We start from the raw sequence: 15,796 nt of genomic DNA on the forward strand, positions 1-15,796 counted from the left end.
CATGCTATGTGATGATGACAATATGTTTGTTGAAAATAAATGACCGAGATAAAACAAATGGATCGGCCGGACCGTTAGTGGTGGTTCATTGCCTATAGTGTTGTAATCTGGAATCCAAATTTTGTGATAACCGTGTTGTTGATGCACTGCCAGATTGGCGTGGACAAGGGATGGATGCCAGCCAAACTGGCTACCTAAACCGACAAAACACACACACACATTGCGTGTCCATTTAGATTTTTTTAAGGGGTGCGTGTCCATTTAGATCGGTCGGTTCGAGTTGGTCTAAGCCCAATCCCAAGCCCAAACTCTTCTCCCCAAAGCGTCAACCCGACGCGACCACCTGCGAGTCGGTTTGGGACTTTTGGCGTCCATGCGACGCGATTTTGCCCTGCGATAAAAGCAAAACCCTCCCCACAAACCGCAAACCCCGCCCCGCCCCGCCCCTTCCCTCCCTCCCTTCCTCCCCCAAATTCGCCCAACACCTTCGGAACCCCAATGGCGAGCTTTAACGCCGCCGGCGCCGGCGCCGCCAACCCCAACCCTAACAAATCCCTCGAGGTGCGTGCGCTTGGCCAATACTGTTGCCCTTGGTCTAAATGGCTAAAACCTAATGTGTGGGTCGATTCGACCGGGGACTGCCTTCGTTTCGTGCAGGTGAATCCGGCGCCCGGGGACTCGGTTTCCAGCCTCAGCTTCAGCCCCAAGGCGAACCACCTAATTGCCACCTCCTGGGACAACCAGGTGAGCTCACCGCGGCCGTCCGAGGCCTAATGTGTGCGGATAATCGTTTTCTGTTTTGGCGAATCGGTGAGTGAAATACTGAGATGCGATTGGGCTGTTTGGTTTTGGACGCAGGTTCGGTGCTGGGAGGTTCAGCCTGGCGGCCAATGCCAGGCCAAGGCGTCTATTTCGCACGATCAGCCAGTACTGTACTCTTCTTATCATTTCCTTATATTAGCTCAACACATGGATCTTCAATTTTAGCCTTTCTGGACTGTTAGGTCGCTCTGTCCATGTCTAAATTATTAATGACCACTAAGCTAGGTTGTTTGGTATAGGTCTTGTGCTCTGCCTGGAAGGATGACGGGACTACTGTTTTTTCGGGAGGTTGTGACAAAGTGGTGAAGATGTGGCCGCTGCTGTCTGGCGGCCAGGCCACGGCCTTCTCAGGGCATGAGGCGCCGGTCAAAGAACTCGCCTGGATACCACAGATGAGCCTTCTTGTCAGTGGGTCTTGGGATAAGACTCTGAGGTGATCAAATGGGCACAAACCTCAAGTTACATTGATTCATTTAGAATTAGCTGCGACTCAAATATTTGGTGTTTTTTGTCCAATTGCACATGACATGTTGCATCATAACAGTGGATTGCTGAATACTGATGCAGTGTCCAGTTAGATAGTTTGTAAAGGACCATGCTACATTATCTTCAAGCACCATGCTGATATATGTACAAACACAATGGACCTACAAAATTGACTTTGTTAACACGATTGCTGATCATTTTGTTCCGTCCAATCTTATGTCTATCAAGGTACTGGGACATTCGGCAACCTAACCCAGCTCATGTTCAGCAACTTCCGGAGCGCTGCTATGCACTCTCACTTAGTTATCCTCTAATGGCGGTCGGTACTGCTGATCGCAACGTAGTTATCTTCAATCTGCAGAATCCACAGGTAAATTATTTCTCTTTACGTTGTATATCTGGCTGTGTACATGGATGCAGTGGAGTTGTACACACTTTATTTTAAATCCATCGTTCTTGTACAGCATTTACACATATTCTGTTTCTCAACTCAATTGCTAGCTACCATTGTTTAGTGTCCAAGTACGTAGTTTATGGCTTTCCCTAACGTCACTTCCACTGTTTTTTTCCCCAATGCTATTTTCACTGTTTTTTCAGTGCTATTACAATGAAGTCTTACCCTGGTGGGCAGTTATCCATTATAACGATTGCCCTAGAGGGCAGATATCATTGTGAAATTGACATTTTTCATTGTGTGAAGTGTTTTCAGTGGTATGCTAAATGGTGTTAGCAAATAGCTTGCCTCTCTTAGTTGTTAAAATTTTCAAGGTTCGGAAAACAAATAATTTGCCTCTCTTAGTTGTTTAAAGGTTAAAATTCAAACTGCGATAATTCCCCTAATGTGGTTTAGATTTTAAAATTTCTCAACCATTGCGGTGTTGGTTTATTCCTCGCCTGATGAACATTTAGTTGAGTAAAGTGTTTGAAGGTGAAAAATTGTCAAGGTGACAATTTCTTTCCTCAACCTGCAGCAAGAGTAAATAAGCAATGATTTGCTGTGGGTTGTCCTGTCCAACTGAATTTCCACATGTTTGCTACTGCAAGAATAGTGTACATATGTTTTTTAGATGCTCCAAGTCTTGCTTGCATATTTGACAATCTCATACTTTTAACAGGCTGAATTCAAGAGGATCGTGTCACCTTTGAAATTCCAGACAAGGTGTATCGCCGCCTTCCCTGATCAACAAGGATTCTTGGTAGTGCCACTTGTGTTTCATCCAAATGTGTGGCCCAGTTTGCTGGGTTCTTCCAGTGAATTTAGCTCTTCCTTATTCATCATCTCTTTAATGACTTATGTGGCTAACTAGTAAACACACCTTCTATCCTGAGAAAAATAAACAAATCCTAACTAGGTCTTCTGCACAAGTTTGGCCATTTCTGTCCTCCAACCTAATACATGATAAAACCCACTAAGCTGTAGAGTCCAAATTTAAAACTATATTTGGCGAGCATTCAGAAAAACAAGTAAATGCTACAAGTATTTCGCTAGCATTTATTAGAATATAGAAATATCATGAATTGTTGAATGCTATGTTAATTGTGTCACCATTCGATTGTCCTGGATGCATCATCACTCAATTTCTCTGTTTCAAAATTTTATATCTGCAGAAATTCCGCACTTTAGGAGTGTTGAAGAAAATGACCTTGTTATGAGAAATTAATGCTTATTTCTCCTTTTTTGTGACTGAATGCTTATTTCTCATTGTATGTTCCACCTTTCCTGGCAAAATCACTCCACCCAATGTTTTAAGTCCATGGATTTTGTTGTTCTAAGTCCACTGTAAAAATTGTTCCCAGTTCTTGTAAATTTTCACCGTTTTGTCAACTGCTTATGTTTTGTGTTATAGTTTGGCAATACTGTTTTGAAGCCATTGTACTGGAGGTAGCAGATAAACCGTCTATTGTTTTTATTTTTCATGAGCATTTGATTAACCTATGGCTTGTTCTGAAGGTTGGATCAATAGAGGGACGCGTTGGTGTTCATCATGTAGATGATTCTAATCAAAGCAAGAATTTCACATTCAAATGTCACCGCGAGGGCAATGATATATTCTCTGTTAACTCGCTGAACTTTCATCCTGTAAGATAAATTCTTCATACCATTTGAATTGTTTTGTTGTCTATTTCCTGAGATTGTAGGATGATATTTTTTATAAAAATTGGAGAAGAAAATTGCTTTCACTCACTATGAACATTCGTTCGAATTCAAATATCTGAATACCTGCAGACTGTCCTATGATCAGCAATTATCAGGAACTATCTTGAACTAAGCAATTCAAATTGCTGTGCTTTGCATTCCTTTCAGGTGCACCATACATTTGCTACTGCAGGCTCTGATGGAGGTTTCAACTTTTGGGACAAGGACAGTAAACAAAGACTGAAGGTCACCCCCCCCCCCTCCTCTAACTATTTAAGTGATTCTCCCATTGTCTATTGGTGCAGATTAATTAATGCCGTGATTTCTAATGTGTATTTTCAACTAGATTAGTTATGGTAAACAGAATTAGGACAATTTGTAATGCAACAGCTGGGAAATGTTGTTATATTTCTTTGTGAAATACTCCCTCCGTTCCAAAATAGATGACTCAACTTTTTACCAACTTTAGTACAAAGTTAGTATAAAGTTGGGTCATCTATTTTGGAACGGAGGGAGTATTATTAGTTTCTCAAAGAGAAATCGTCATTTCCTCGTTTTCCAAAGAATTTGTGTATTAATCACATTTGCTTACGTAGTAAGAGTCCAAACTTCTTGAGTTGAGGATGCATGATCCGCATGAAACCTTCAGTGTCCTTGTGTAACCCCGGCATTGGCAGTGACAAGTTTACCATGAGTTATATGTCTTCTATCAATGTTTTTAAGGTGGTAAGGCGACCTAAGGCGAGCACCCACCACCCTGACGCCTAAGCGCGTAAAATGGGCATAATTGTAAGGCGCTGCCAGCGTGCCTTGCCGCCTAAGCGTCCAAGGCGGGATGCCTTAAAAACAATGCTTATCATTAAAAAGATTCATACAGTAGTGTTTCCTTGCAAACAGAGAGACTTGGATGGTTTACAGGAATTCAATTTACCAAATTGTTTAGGACTTCAGTATAAGATTTTTCAGTTGTGCTGTTTAAAGATTTATCTTTGATGTATTATTCTTCCTTTACAGGCTTTTAGTAAGTGCCCATCACCCATCACATGCAGCACATTTAATCAGGATGGCTCAATCTTTGCTTATGCGGTAGGCCATCTCTTCTTGCTATCTGCACCAGAATAAGTTGTTAAATATGCATTTCCTGCTTTTGACAATTTTGCTAGATTTATTTGCTCTCTATTGTAATAGAGCTCAACAGATAACATTCAAACACTAGTAGCCAACAGTGAGAGTGGGAGGAATACCTAATGTATCACTGAATGTACATGATGCTAATGGATAAGAGGGTGCTTAAGTTGCAGGGTCAGAGTTTATTACATGTGATGATACTGGTTTGTATGTTTTCTATCCTAATTGTAACAAATTTGTAGATGGTAAAACTGAAAATGCTTTGATTAACTGGAAGTATGGCGCTTTCAATGTCAAAAAGCAGTAGTCATTGACTAATTGGTGTGGCGGGGACAAAATTGCCTACTCTGTTCAAGTTATTAAGTCTGTATTCTGACTGTCATGTACAGATGTACTGTATTCTGTTCTCCTTTGCTGAGGCATATACCCTGTGGTGTTCAAATTGCTAATGTTGCCTAAATTGGTTAGGTATGCTATGATTGGAGCAAGGGTGCCGAGAAGCATAATCCTTCTACTGCAAAGACAAATATCTTTCTGCATAGCGTGCAGGTTTGTGCTTCTTATGATGTATAGCATATTCAAGTCTTCGATTGATTTCAAAATTCCTTGCAAGACACAATAAACTTTTACAGTACATATCTGCATTTCCTATGTAACAAAGTGGACACTTTTTTTCTGATGGTTAGCCGTTACCTACAATTAGTTCATTCATGTTTCTTTGCCTGATTTGTTATTATTAAGTAAATTTCTTTATCTTTGGATTAGTTCTTATATATATTTGTGCCTCATTCTGGATTAATCCAATCGTAAAAAATGTGACTTGTACGCAATTCACCTTAGAAATAGGCACCCCCCCCCCTTTGAAAGATCACATAACATCATCACAATATCCTTCTATCATGCCAGATATCTTTTGTTTAGTCCTCTGGCAATCGCTCTTTACTCTTTCTTTTTTGTCATATAGGAATCTGATGTCAAAGGAAAGCCCCGTACTGGAAAAAAGTAGACTTGGAAATGGCAAGCTGCAGATCTGTGCTCCGAACCTGATGAGTTCGCCGTCGCTTGATGCTAATTACCCGCACGAGTGTTTTAATCTTTTAGATCTTGACTCTGTAGGGCATTCCTTCATCTCTGAGACTGCAGGCGTATCTTCTATAAACAGCAGTTGCATTTCTTCGCATGTAAATGGCAGGTCGTAATTTGTTGCTGTAGTTCTGCTGTTTTTCTGCAAGTTGGACGTCGGAGTTTTTTAGGAACAAAGAGTTGAAGGACTACTTGGCTTTAAAATCCGTTGATTTGCTGACATGGGAGGCGAATGGGAGAACAGGATTTTTTGGAACCTGGTTTCACGCGCCTGTTAGAACATTATAATTAAGAAACAATACTAGGAAAAAAAATCTGAAATTTTTGGGTACCAAATTGATGGGGTTCGGCTACTCTGCAATACAGCTATTACTGCATAGGTACTGTAGGAAGCCAATCTACCATCCATTTTAATCCGACGCTTCTCGGCTGCCAGACCGGCATGGTCCCCACGTCGTCCTCTTCCCTGTGCTCGTCAAGCTCGCCCCCTCGAACTCTTCGTCCCTGGCGAGCCTAACTCGATGCTCGTGTATCAGCTCCTGCACCACGCCCAACCCGCTCATCTTCGTCTATTCGGACAACATGTCGACAACATCATTAAGCTGCCCCTCCTGCGCCTCTCTCTCTCTTCGTCTGATCGTCTCCATGCCAGACCTATCCTCCGCCGACGCATTGAGGTGTGTACTCTCCGTTGTTGTCGGCGACGCCTCCTCCGACCAGTGGCTCAATGGCCCCTACCTGAGGTCTGAGGTCTCATCTATCGTCTCGGAGGTCATGGCTTACCTCTTCCGCTTCGACACAAACTCCGACGAGCCCAACTCAGGTCTGACACGGAGATGGCGCAGGGCGACGACGACGATGATGCGCTGGCTCCCGTGCTGGGTGCCCCTGTTCCCTCATACGTCGGAGAGGGCGCCCCATGACCGGCCCCGCCACCACCCTACACGGCAGCCGATGTACTACGTGCAAGTGCGCCCAGTCCACTACCTTGATGCGGTTGGGCATGGCCGTGGCCCTATTCCTCGCCAAGTTCACCGGGAGGAGCCTCCAGCTTGTCATTGTTGTCTGGCTTGCGGAGCTTGCCGTCGCCCTTCCGCTCGTGGAGCTCTTCGTGGAACTGCTGCTCGCAGTGAGAAAGGGTGCAGCCGTGCAGCAGCCGCGTCTCCAGTCTGCTGTCTGCTCTCGCACCAGCTGCGTCCCATCCATCCCTTGCAGCATGTGATGTTTCATCAAGAAAAAAAAGGTCAAAATCAAAGCTATTAAAAACACACTGTTCCGTTAAGAATACCATGGGCGTCATTTTTAAATGAAACTTCACATGTGAGTAGAATGGTCACCAAGTTTGACACCCCAAAATTTCAGTTTTCCTATTTTTCTTACTCCCTTCGTTCCTAAATATTTGTTTTTTTAGAGATTTTAAATGGACTACCACATATGGATGTATATAGAATATTTTAGAGTGTAAATTCACTCATTTTTGCTTCGTATGTAGTCACTTGTTGAAATCTCTAGAAAGACAAATATTTAGGAACGGAGGGAATAGTATTTTATTTTATTTTACTTTTCATGTGGCTGCACCCAAGACCATGTTCATCGGTGTATTTTCACGGCGTAGTGTATTTGTGTATTTTTAGTGAGCGGGAAGGCAAATGAGGGTATCATGGAAAATACAAACAAAAGCCCTCCATTTCTATGTGGATGTTCGCGGACAATTGGTTGGTGTCTAGTTATCTAACACTAGCACAAACGCGAACCAACAGTCCAGGTGCTTCCATTATTTCTGAATTTATTTTAGGATTTTTGGCGATGCGCTTTCAATGGAAGGAGACATTTCCGTCAACGATGAGACGCATAATGTGACTTCGTAAACCTCAAAATGATATGCCGGCTCAGTCTCTTGAAAGTGCTCGTAGGGGTAGGATGTGCGTGTGTGCGTTCATAGGGGTGAATATATGCGCGTATGTATAAGCGCTTGCATCTGTACTGTGTTAAAAAAAATAGTAGCACCAAGAGTCCCCTACCTATTAACTCCGACAATGATTGGTGTGCAGATATTTTGTCAGCAGAAGCGTTGGCTCTAAAATTTGGCTTATTACTTGCACGGGATGCAATCATTTTGTTATTAACTCCAACAATATGAAAGTGATTGACACAATGAAAAATGAAGGATATTCCGTGGCAGCGGCGGTGACAGTGTTTGAGGATTGCTATTTTATGGCGTGTGATTTTTCTCTTACTAGATTTAAACATCGTAATAGGGAAGCAAATAAGGTTGCTCTAGGTTAGTGAAATTTTCCATGACAAGGAATTGGTTTGAGCCCTATGGATGATATGTATCTTTTCTTATTGACGACGCAACTATAATTTCCAATTAATAAAATTGATATTTTATTTATTAAAAAGACAGTCCCCTACCTATTTGTCCCTCCTTTTTGCGAAGTCAAATTTCATAAATTTGCAACAATCAAAAGCAATTCAACCATACATGTATCACTTCCAAACAGTTTAAAGATAAATTGCTCATGACAAGCAATTCAAGCTTTCCATTACCCGGATTCAACAATTTCAAACAAAAGCAACTGAACAAATAATTGCCCATCATCATTATCAAAGTGTGCAATCACACCACTACACATATGGTGAACCCACATCGCATCACGACGCAACGAGCAGGAGGAGCTATCTCGCTCGCGCGCGCCACCTCATCGACCTATCATGTCTTGGTGTTGGTGCGCGAGTCTTAGTGTTTGAGGCTCATTGGATTCGGCCCGATGGCGGCACCTCAAAGATGTTCGATAGGGTAAGGTCCATGGGCCGGAAGAGATCCATTCTGGCGGCGACATCCAATGGAGGTGGTGTTGTAGCAATGGCGACAATGTCTAAGGTGGGTTTGATGACAACCTTGGGGTCACAGAGTGAGAAGGAGAGTTGAGGATGGGATGGGGATGGGACCAGGTAGAGTTTTTGTGTGGATGAGGATGGATGCACAACTAGAGTCCCCTCCATTTGGGGCCGGGCTGGGGGATGTCAGACCATCGAAGCCCAAAATGGAGGAGTCGATGGATGCTAAATATGGTTCGGACAGTCCAGTCCGAATAAATTGGGCGGAATGGGTTTCTGCCTTGGAGATAACCGTATGTGGGCAAACTCTCATATATCTCTTCATTTGTACCTGATAATTCAACCGAAGATAGGGAACTGATACCGTGACAACTCTAATGCTAGTTTATAAAACTTGCATGTATATCAAGAACTTTGATTATTAATTTGGTCAACAAAATATTAGTTATATATCACACAAAATGTATCAGTAGATTCACGTTTCAGAAAAAATACGGTACAATATTTGTGGCACATAACTCAAATCGTGTCGATCATATCACTAATACACAATGGGACTATGTGCAGACGGACTGTGTGCGATGACAACACCGCAAACAGTAGGAAAATAAACTTGTGCGCCCAGAAACTGAATGTGGGCGATCAGTTGCCCATCGCGCACAGGCAATAAAAGAAAACTGTGTGCGATATCCTGTATGCAGTTCTACCTAATCAAACATGTGCGAAGTGTATGAGTATCTCACACATTGTATAAGGGAACTTGTGTGCACATGATAGCAAAGGGTGATGGCATGACGAAGCCCTTTTTGTCGATTCTCTGTTCGGATCCCTTCCAGAGGCTGGGGTTCTTCAATGTGATGGATTCTGTGGCCTCTTTGTGTATCATACTCGCATCCGAAGATATGGGTAATATAGTCGACCAGAGGCGGCTATAATGGATTCCCCTATGGTAAGATCCTCCTGGCACGAGCGTGGTACGAGCATGGACGTCATCTTCTCTGGATCCCTCTACGCGGCTGGTTTTCTTCCTGTTTACTCGTGGCTTCATATGGTAGGTTCTTATCACATAAATTGACGTGATCTTTTACCGCATATTCTTGTACTTTCCTCCTAATGCCTCAAAACTTCTTATGGTTGGAATCCATGCAAAAACAGACAAAAAGACGTGTGCAAATACGATAAAATTCAGACAAAACCGACGCCTACGACAAAAAACACTAATAAAAAGTGGTAATAAATAGGACACATCACCACCACAAACCAAACTCGAAGACTCCCTAATGAAAACCTGAAAAAAATCACTCACGCTGCTACACGACAGGTCCGGATCTGATGTCGAGCTCGCCACCGTTCAGGACTATGCACCGACTCCCTGTTCTCCGGTGACCTAGGCCGCCTGGGCCGCCATAGAAGATCACTATGTTGGATAACCAACGCCGCCGTCGAGCACCGCCTGACAAAGACCGCCACTCGAGCACACATCTCCTTCACCATCCCGCAACAACCCTCCAACTCCTCCATGGACAGGCCGTCCCTGATCAGGACCTCTCTGCTGCTGCCGCAACACGGGCTTTGCCGGACGACGCGCTTTGGCGACCGCGAGAGGGGGAGTAGATGGGGCGGCGGCTAGGGTTTCGGTCGCAACCTTGGAGTCTATAACACCTTCTCCTTATAATTAATGAATTGGGCAAGTCTTTTGTCTCTGATTTTTTTAATCAATGATCGAAGGCAATCTCCAAAAATGTATTATGCTAGATATATTTATATGGAGGGAGTACCTTGTTCTTATGGTCGACAGTGAATTTCTGATAGCACTTTCTATTCGGAATCAATTTCGTGCTCATATTAACGGCCGCCACTCTGTTAGGGCCGTTACATTTTAAACCGGTTATGATTTAATGTCCAAATCTTCACTTATATGGTTGTATAGCTCAATCCATATTTATAAAACTAGTGGTTATTTGTCCTTTTCACCTCATGAAGATTCGAGTGGAACTCTTCTCAAGAATTTATAAGCTGCGAATGGTGCAAGATCTCAAGATGTTGAAGTTTCTTTCCTTTTTGCTTGCCTGTTATCTTGAGGGGTATCCAACCCATGGCATCCTTGTCAACCTTTCCTCCCTCGCACCATGGTCCTCACAATTCCTTCAAACAAAATCCTTGTAATCCAACTCAAAGATAACAGATGCGGACACAACAGGCAATGCGATTACCTGTCCCGCGTGGAAATCTAACCGTCCACTTGTATTAAGCCTGGTATAATCCAGCTGCTGTCTGGCCATGGCCATGCCTCGGCAAGCCATTCTGATTCGGTAAACGCAAAATCAACCATCCAATAGAAACTCTTTCACATCGGTTGCGATTATCAGAATGAGTGTGCTCATGGTTTCTTTAATTTTAAGGGCACTAGTATATGAATTAAGGCTTATAATACAGCGTAGTTCACCAACTCGAAAATAAAATGAAATACAGCGTACTACATTGTGTAGACAGTGTTTTTCTTTATATTATAGTAAAAAAATGTATACAGAAAAATAACCAAAAGAAATATCCCAATCCAATCCAATCCAACCAATGCTCCTACCAGGAATGATCGTGCACTGATATGACAGAGAAGCAACAGTGATCAGCCCAATTAGAAGATAGTGAAAAAGAACAGAAGAACTTTCCAACAGTTAAAAACTTTACAAGGGCGCGAGGAGCGTTGCCTCCTACTGTACTATGGAACCTGTCTCCTGCCATGGCTACTGCTGCTCTTGTCTATGCTCCTGAAGCTGCTTCTCCTGCTGCTGCCTCCTACCGCTGCTACTCTGCTTGTTGTTGTGCATCCAGACCTTGAGCGCCTGCCTCCGGACCCCGGCCTGCGCGCAGAAATGCCCCACCATCGCCTCGTCCTGCCGCTGCAGCCTCCACCCGACGCGCTCCGCGAACGCCAGCATCTGCTCCTTCTGCTCCCGCGTGAACGTCGTCCTGGAACGCTTCCGCGGTGCCGGCGACGGCCCACGACGCTCCTCGCTGGAGGACTCGGTCGTCGTGCCGGTGCCGCCGCTGGCCGCGAGGCCGTAGGGGAACGGCAAGCGCTGGTGCGGGTGCTTGCTCGCCGCCGGCGGGAGCAGCAATGGTGCGCGCGCGCTGGCAGCCAGCAGCGGCAAGTGGGCGCGCCTCGGCGAGGGGTCGCGGCGGTGGAAGCTGCGGTGGCAGCCGCAGGCCGCGCATGCGAGTGGGTCCTCGGGAGAGGCCGGCATGAACTCGCAGCATCCGTCCAGGACGTGCCCGCCGGCGGCCGCCGCGTGGTTACGGAGGCACTCGTGGTACTGCCGCCTCGCCTCCGCTTGCATGTTGTCTGCCGGCCCGTTTGCGGTGGCGCTGCGGTGAGGTGCCGCGGGCGGGGCGCCGTCGCCCACGTCGCTGCCGTCCCCGTCCTCCTCTCCCTGGAATTCCATTGCGCGTATAGAAATAGAGCGCGCGCGTGTGCTTGTGCTTGTCAAACTGCAGCACGCCAAGGCTGACGATTACGTCTTTGGTGGGGAATAGTGCGTACGTTGTGCTCGCGGTTGGGGTCATGTCTGGGATATTTCTGGGAACCGTCACGCTAGGTGGTCGGGCGCGTCTATATATCGCCCTCAGCCAGCCGGAGAAAGAGTCTGCATCTGCATTACACTGCTGATTTTCCTTTCGTTGGCGTTATATATTTGGTACGGTCTCGTCAGACTCGTCGGCTTTCTTTTTCTTACCATTTTTATTTGACATTTCGACTTCATCAGTTTATATATATTTTGAAAATTTAAAATATATTTAGGAAAATAATTTTTATTTTACTTATCTATAGAAACCGATCACAATGTATTTAAGAAAAATGATCATCATGTGTTTAAAACAATGTTCATCGTATATTTGAAAATCGTTCACCATATCTTTACAAAAATTCAACCTATGCCTTAAAAAAGTTCAACATATTATTGTCCTCCATGTATTTAGATAAATGGTCACCATATGTTAAGAAAAGATCACCGTGTATTTAAAAGAAATGTTCACCATGTATTTAAGAAATATTTCTGTGTATTTTACGACCATGCACGGGCATACCACCCATTTTTGACCGAAGAATCAACCATAACTTCTATGATTATTCACCGATTTTATCCATATTTGTTCCTACGAGTTCCCTAGAAACCAAGGGAGGTATTGGGCGAGGATTGGGCTCCTCTAGAATCTTTGGATCAAAGGGGAGAAGTCACATCCATAGAGAAGGCCCATGGAGCCCTTCTATCTATACACCTCCAACGCTAGTCGCCGGCATCCATCTCAAATCTATCTTCCATGAGTCGTCACACCTCCATTGTTGCAGCAAGACCATATCCACCATGGAGGAAGGACCAAGATAGGGAAGAAGGAAGGGGGAGGCTTCGCCAACACCCCGCAACGGCTGAAGGGCCGCTGCCATATCCACCGACGCTCCATGCCTTTCTCCTTCCCCAACTCAATGTTGGATTGTAACTTGTCTCTCCCCTCTATGTTAATCCCCCACATGTTTGACTAATTGTATCAGTTTTAATTAGCATGCTGACATTTTTTAGGATGGTACAAACAATTGAACTCAACGAGTCGCTCCCTTTTCCCCAACCCCGGCAAGCATCTAACGTCTCATCCACACCACAACCTCGCCCCCCCTTCTATCGCGGTTTACGACCTTGTCGTTAGCTAGAGTATTGGGAACCTGCTAGTTTCATTTAGTTCTAGTAGATCCTTATTTGACTTAGGTTTTTGTTCCCTAAAGGAATCAACGAGGCGTTGGCGTTGATGGCGCGTCAGAATAAGGTCTCTCCTGCCTCTCCCTACCTCGACGGCGTATGATCCGACACCAATGAAGGGCCTATAAGGGTAGGCGCTGCTAGTTTTGTTGTCCCTCTTTGGATCTTGGTGTTGGCGTGCAATCAAGGGAAGGAGTTAGCTCGATTTTGGCGTGATGACATCAATGTGATTGTCTAGCTTAATAGGGATGATAAACTACTCATATCAATAAATAATTTCTTCTTTTCCGGGAGCCAATTCAGAAAGAACTCCAAAGTTAAGCGTGCTCAGCTTGGAGCAATTTCAGTCCTAGTTGCGCATGAGTGAGCATAAAGTGCACATAAAAGACTAATATTGATTTATGGGTCCGGTCTAGATCCTGTCACGAGTAATGGCTAGTAACAGGCGGGTGTGTCCGAGGCGTTACAAGTTGGTATTAGAGACCGTATATGCCAAGAGGGAACGTTCCCATGGCCCGACATGGACGTCGGTTCCTTTGAGTGTGGGTGTATGTGATAGCCTGGTTTAATAGGATGATAGACTACTGATATCAATAAGGAATTCTTTCTTTTCCGGGAGCCAATTCGAAAAGAACTCCAAAGTTAAGCGTGCTCATCTTGGAGCAATTTCAGGATAGATGACCGACTGGAAAGTTGGTCCCAGGTGCGCATGAGTGAGGACAAAGTGCACAGAAAAGACTAGTATTGATCTGTGAGGCCAGTCTAGATCCGTCAGGTGCAACGGCCAGTAACTGACGAGTGTGTCCGGAGCGTTACAATCAACCTCTTCTTTTGACTTTTTGTGTGTGGCATGGTCTGTTTTCTCCAACTCTCTTGACATGTGGTGAAGGATTGCAAGTTTGGATTACGCGAGGTGATGCCTCAGTCGATGTTTTTTATGTTTCTTCGTTGGTTACCAGATCTCATTTTTAGCGGCAAGTACCTTTTTTTAACCTTCAAAGCCCTGTTTGACGAGGTCGTTTGCACGTGTCAATTTCCTTTATTGTCGGTTTATTGCAATTTTCAAGCTCTGACCATCGGCATACAACGGAATTAATAAGATGACCAATGTGGTTTTTGTTGTAATTTTATATCTTATCGTTCTGTATCTTGTGGTTGGTTAATTGTACTAGCTATGTTTATCTTGGTAAACATAAGATGTTAGATACCGTTTGGGTGTCTTAAAAGAACAACTTAACTTAGATACATAATTTAGTGGCCATGGTTATGCTCCTTTAAACTCAACTATAAATCATGCTTCTTTTAGTAATGAATCTTTTAACTCTCTAGAACGTATGGTCTCGTACTCTCTATGCCATAAACTAATGCACTTAGGGCATCTCTAACCGATCTCTTATTTTAACTACTTATATGCTCCTTTAAACTCAACTCATTATAGTTTGAGAAGTTAAATGATGATCGGACCTAACCGAACCCTCAAATTTAAGTCCTCAAATGAACTGACCCCACATGAAAGTCTCTCTTCATCTTCTTCCTTTAGACGCGCCCAGCCGGAGAAGCACCTTAGCCGCGCACACCTCTACCATGTCGCCCAACCCTGGTCCCGCCGCCTCGCCACCACGGCGTCGGCGAGGAGTTTTCATGAAATAGTGCGCGCGCGTGTGTGTGAGCGGGGTTACTTGTCGTGCATGGTGTGCGTGCACAATGGGTTAGAAGGCCTTGGCATGCAGTATTGCAGGCGTTGTAGGACACCACTGAGGCTCTAGGAACGCCGCCCGATGATGCGCTAGAAGGCCTCGGCATGTTCAAGAATTGGCTATGAAGGACCACGACGACGGAGGAGGCCATAGAGGTGAGCACACACAACCACCAGCGTATGCATAACCGCACAAGCATGATTTCACGAAATTTCTGGCCTCGGCGTGATTCCGGCTCCGACAAGGATCGCCAGAGTTGCGGGGCGTAGGAGATTCCATTTTCTCGGTGTAAAACATATGATTTGGGAAACTGCTCGACACCCTAAATGGGGTGTGGCTATCTCATTATATAGAGGTATCAAAGGGTACAATTCAAGGTGTATACAAAGTCTACGTATATAAAGTCTAACACCCTCCCTCAATCTTAACTATGGCATGAAGTACAAAACAAGTTAAGATTGCGCCTACAGCCTACAAACTGTGGTTGTGGAAGAGGCTTCGTGAAGATGTCAGCAAGTTGATCTTTTGATGAGATGAACTTGATACAGAGTAGCTTCTGTGCAACGCGTTCCCGAACAAAGTGATAGTAAACCTCGATGTGTTTCGTCCGAGCATGGAACATCGGATTAGAAGAAAAATACGTAGCGCCGATATTATCACACCAAAGAACTGGAGGATGACTTGGAGAGACTCTCAACTCTCTCAATAAGGACTGTACCCATATGATCTCAGCAGTCGCATCAACAACTGCCTTATACTCAGCTTCAGTACTGCTGCGAGACACCGTAGCTTGCTTGCGAGCATTCCAGGCGATCAAGTTAGGACCAAAGAACACTGCATATCCCTCCGTG

General features: G+C 44.5%; 2 protein-coding genes across 2 annotated transcripts; one reads left to right on the top strand and one right to left on the bottom strand.

The window, feature by feature from the left end:
* Positions 1-402: 402 nt before the first annotated feature.
* On the top strand, positions 403-5,862 carry LOC123070192 (protein RAE1). Its single transcript, XM_044493261.1, has 11 exons — positions 403-561; positions 658-744; positions 859-927; positions 1,062-1,255; positions 1,537-1,678; positions 2,424-2,504; positions 3,260-3,388; positions 3,614-3,691; positions 4,460-4,531; positions 5,042-5,122; positions 5,538-5,862. Exons 1-11 carry the CDS (start codon positions 499-501, stop codon positions 5,577-5,579), a joined length of 1,038 nt encoding a protein of 345 aa, XP_044349196.1. The 5' UTR covers positions 403-498; the 3' UTR covers positions 5,580-5,862.
* Positions 5,863-10,983: 5,121 nt separating this feature from the next.
* Positions 10,984-12,050, bottom strand: LOC123065461 (zinc-finger homeodomain protein 5). The gene has a single exon (XM_044488733.1). It carries the CDS (start codon positions 11,938-11,940, stop codon positions 11,242-11,244), a length of 699 nt encoding a protein of 232 aa, XP_044344668.1. The 5' UTR covers positions 11,941-12,050; the 3' UTR covers positions 10,984-11,241.
* Between the last annotated feature and the right edge of the window lie 3,746 nt (positions 12,051-15,796).

This window comes from Triticum aestivum, chromosome 3B (genome assembly GCF_018294505.1).
Source record: "Triticum aestivum cultivar Chinese Spring chromosome 3B, IWGSC CS RefSeq v2.1, whole genome shotgun sequence".
NCBI classification, from domain to species: domain Eukaryota; kingdom Viridiplantae; phylum Streptophyta; class Magnoliopsida; order Poales; family Poaceae; genus Triticum; species Triticum aestivum.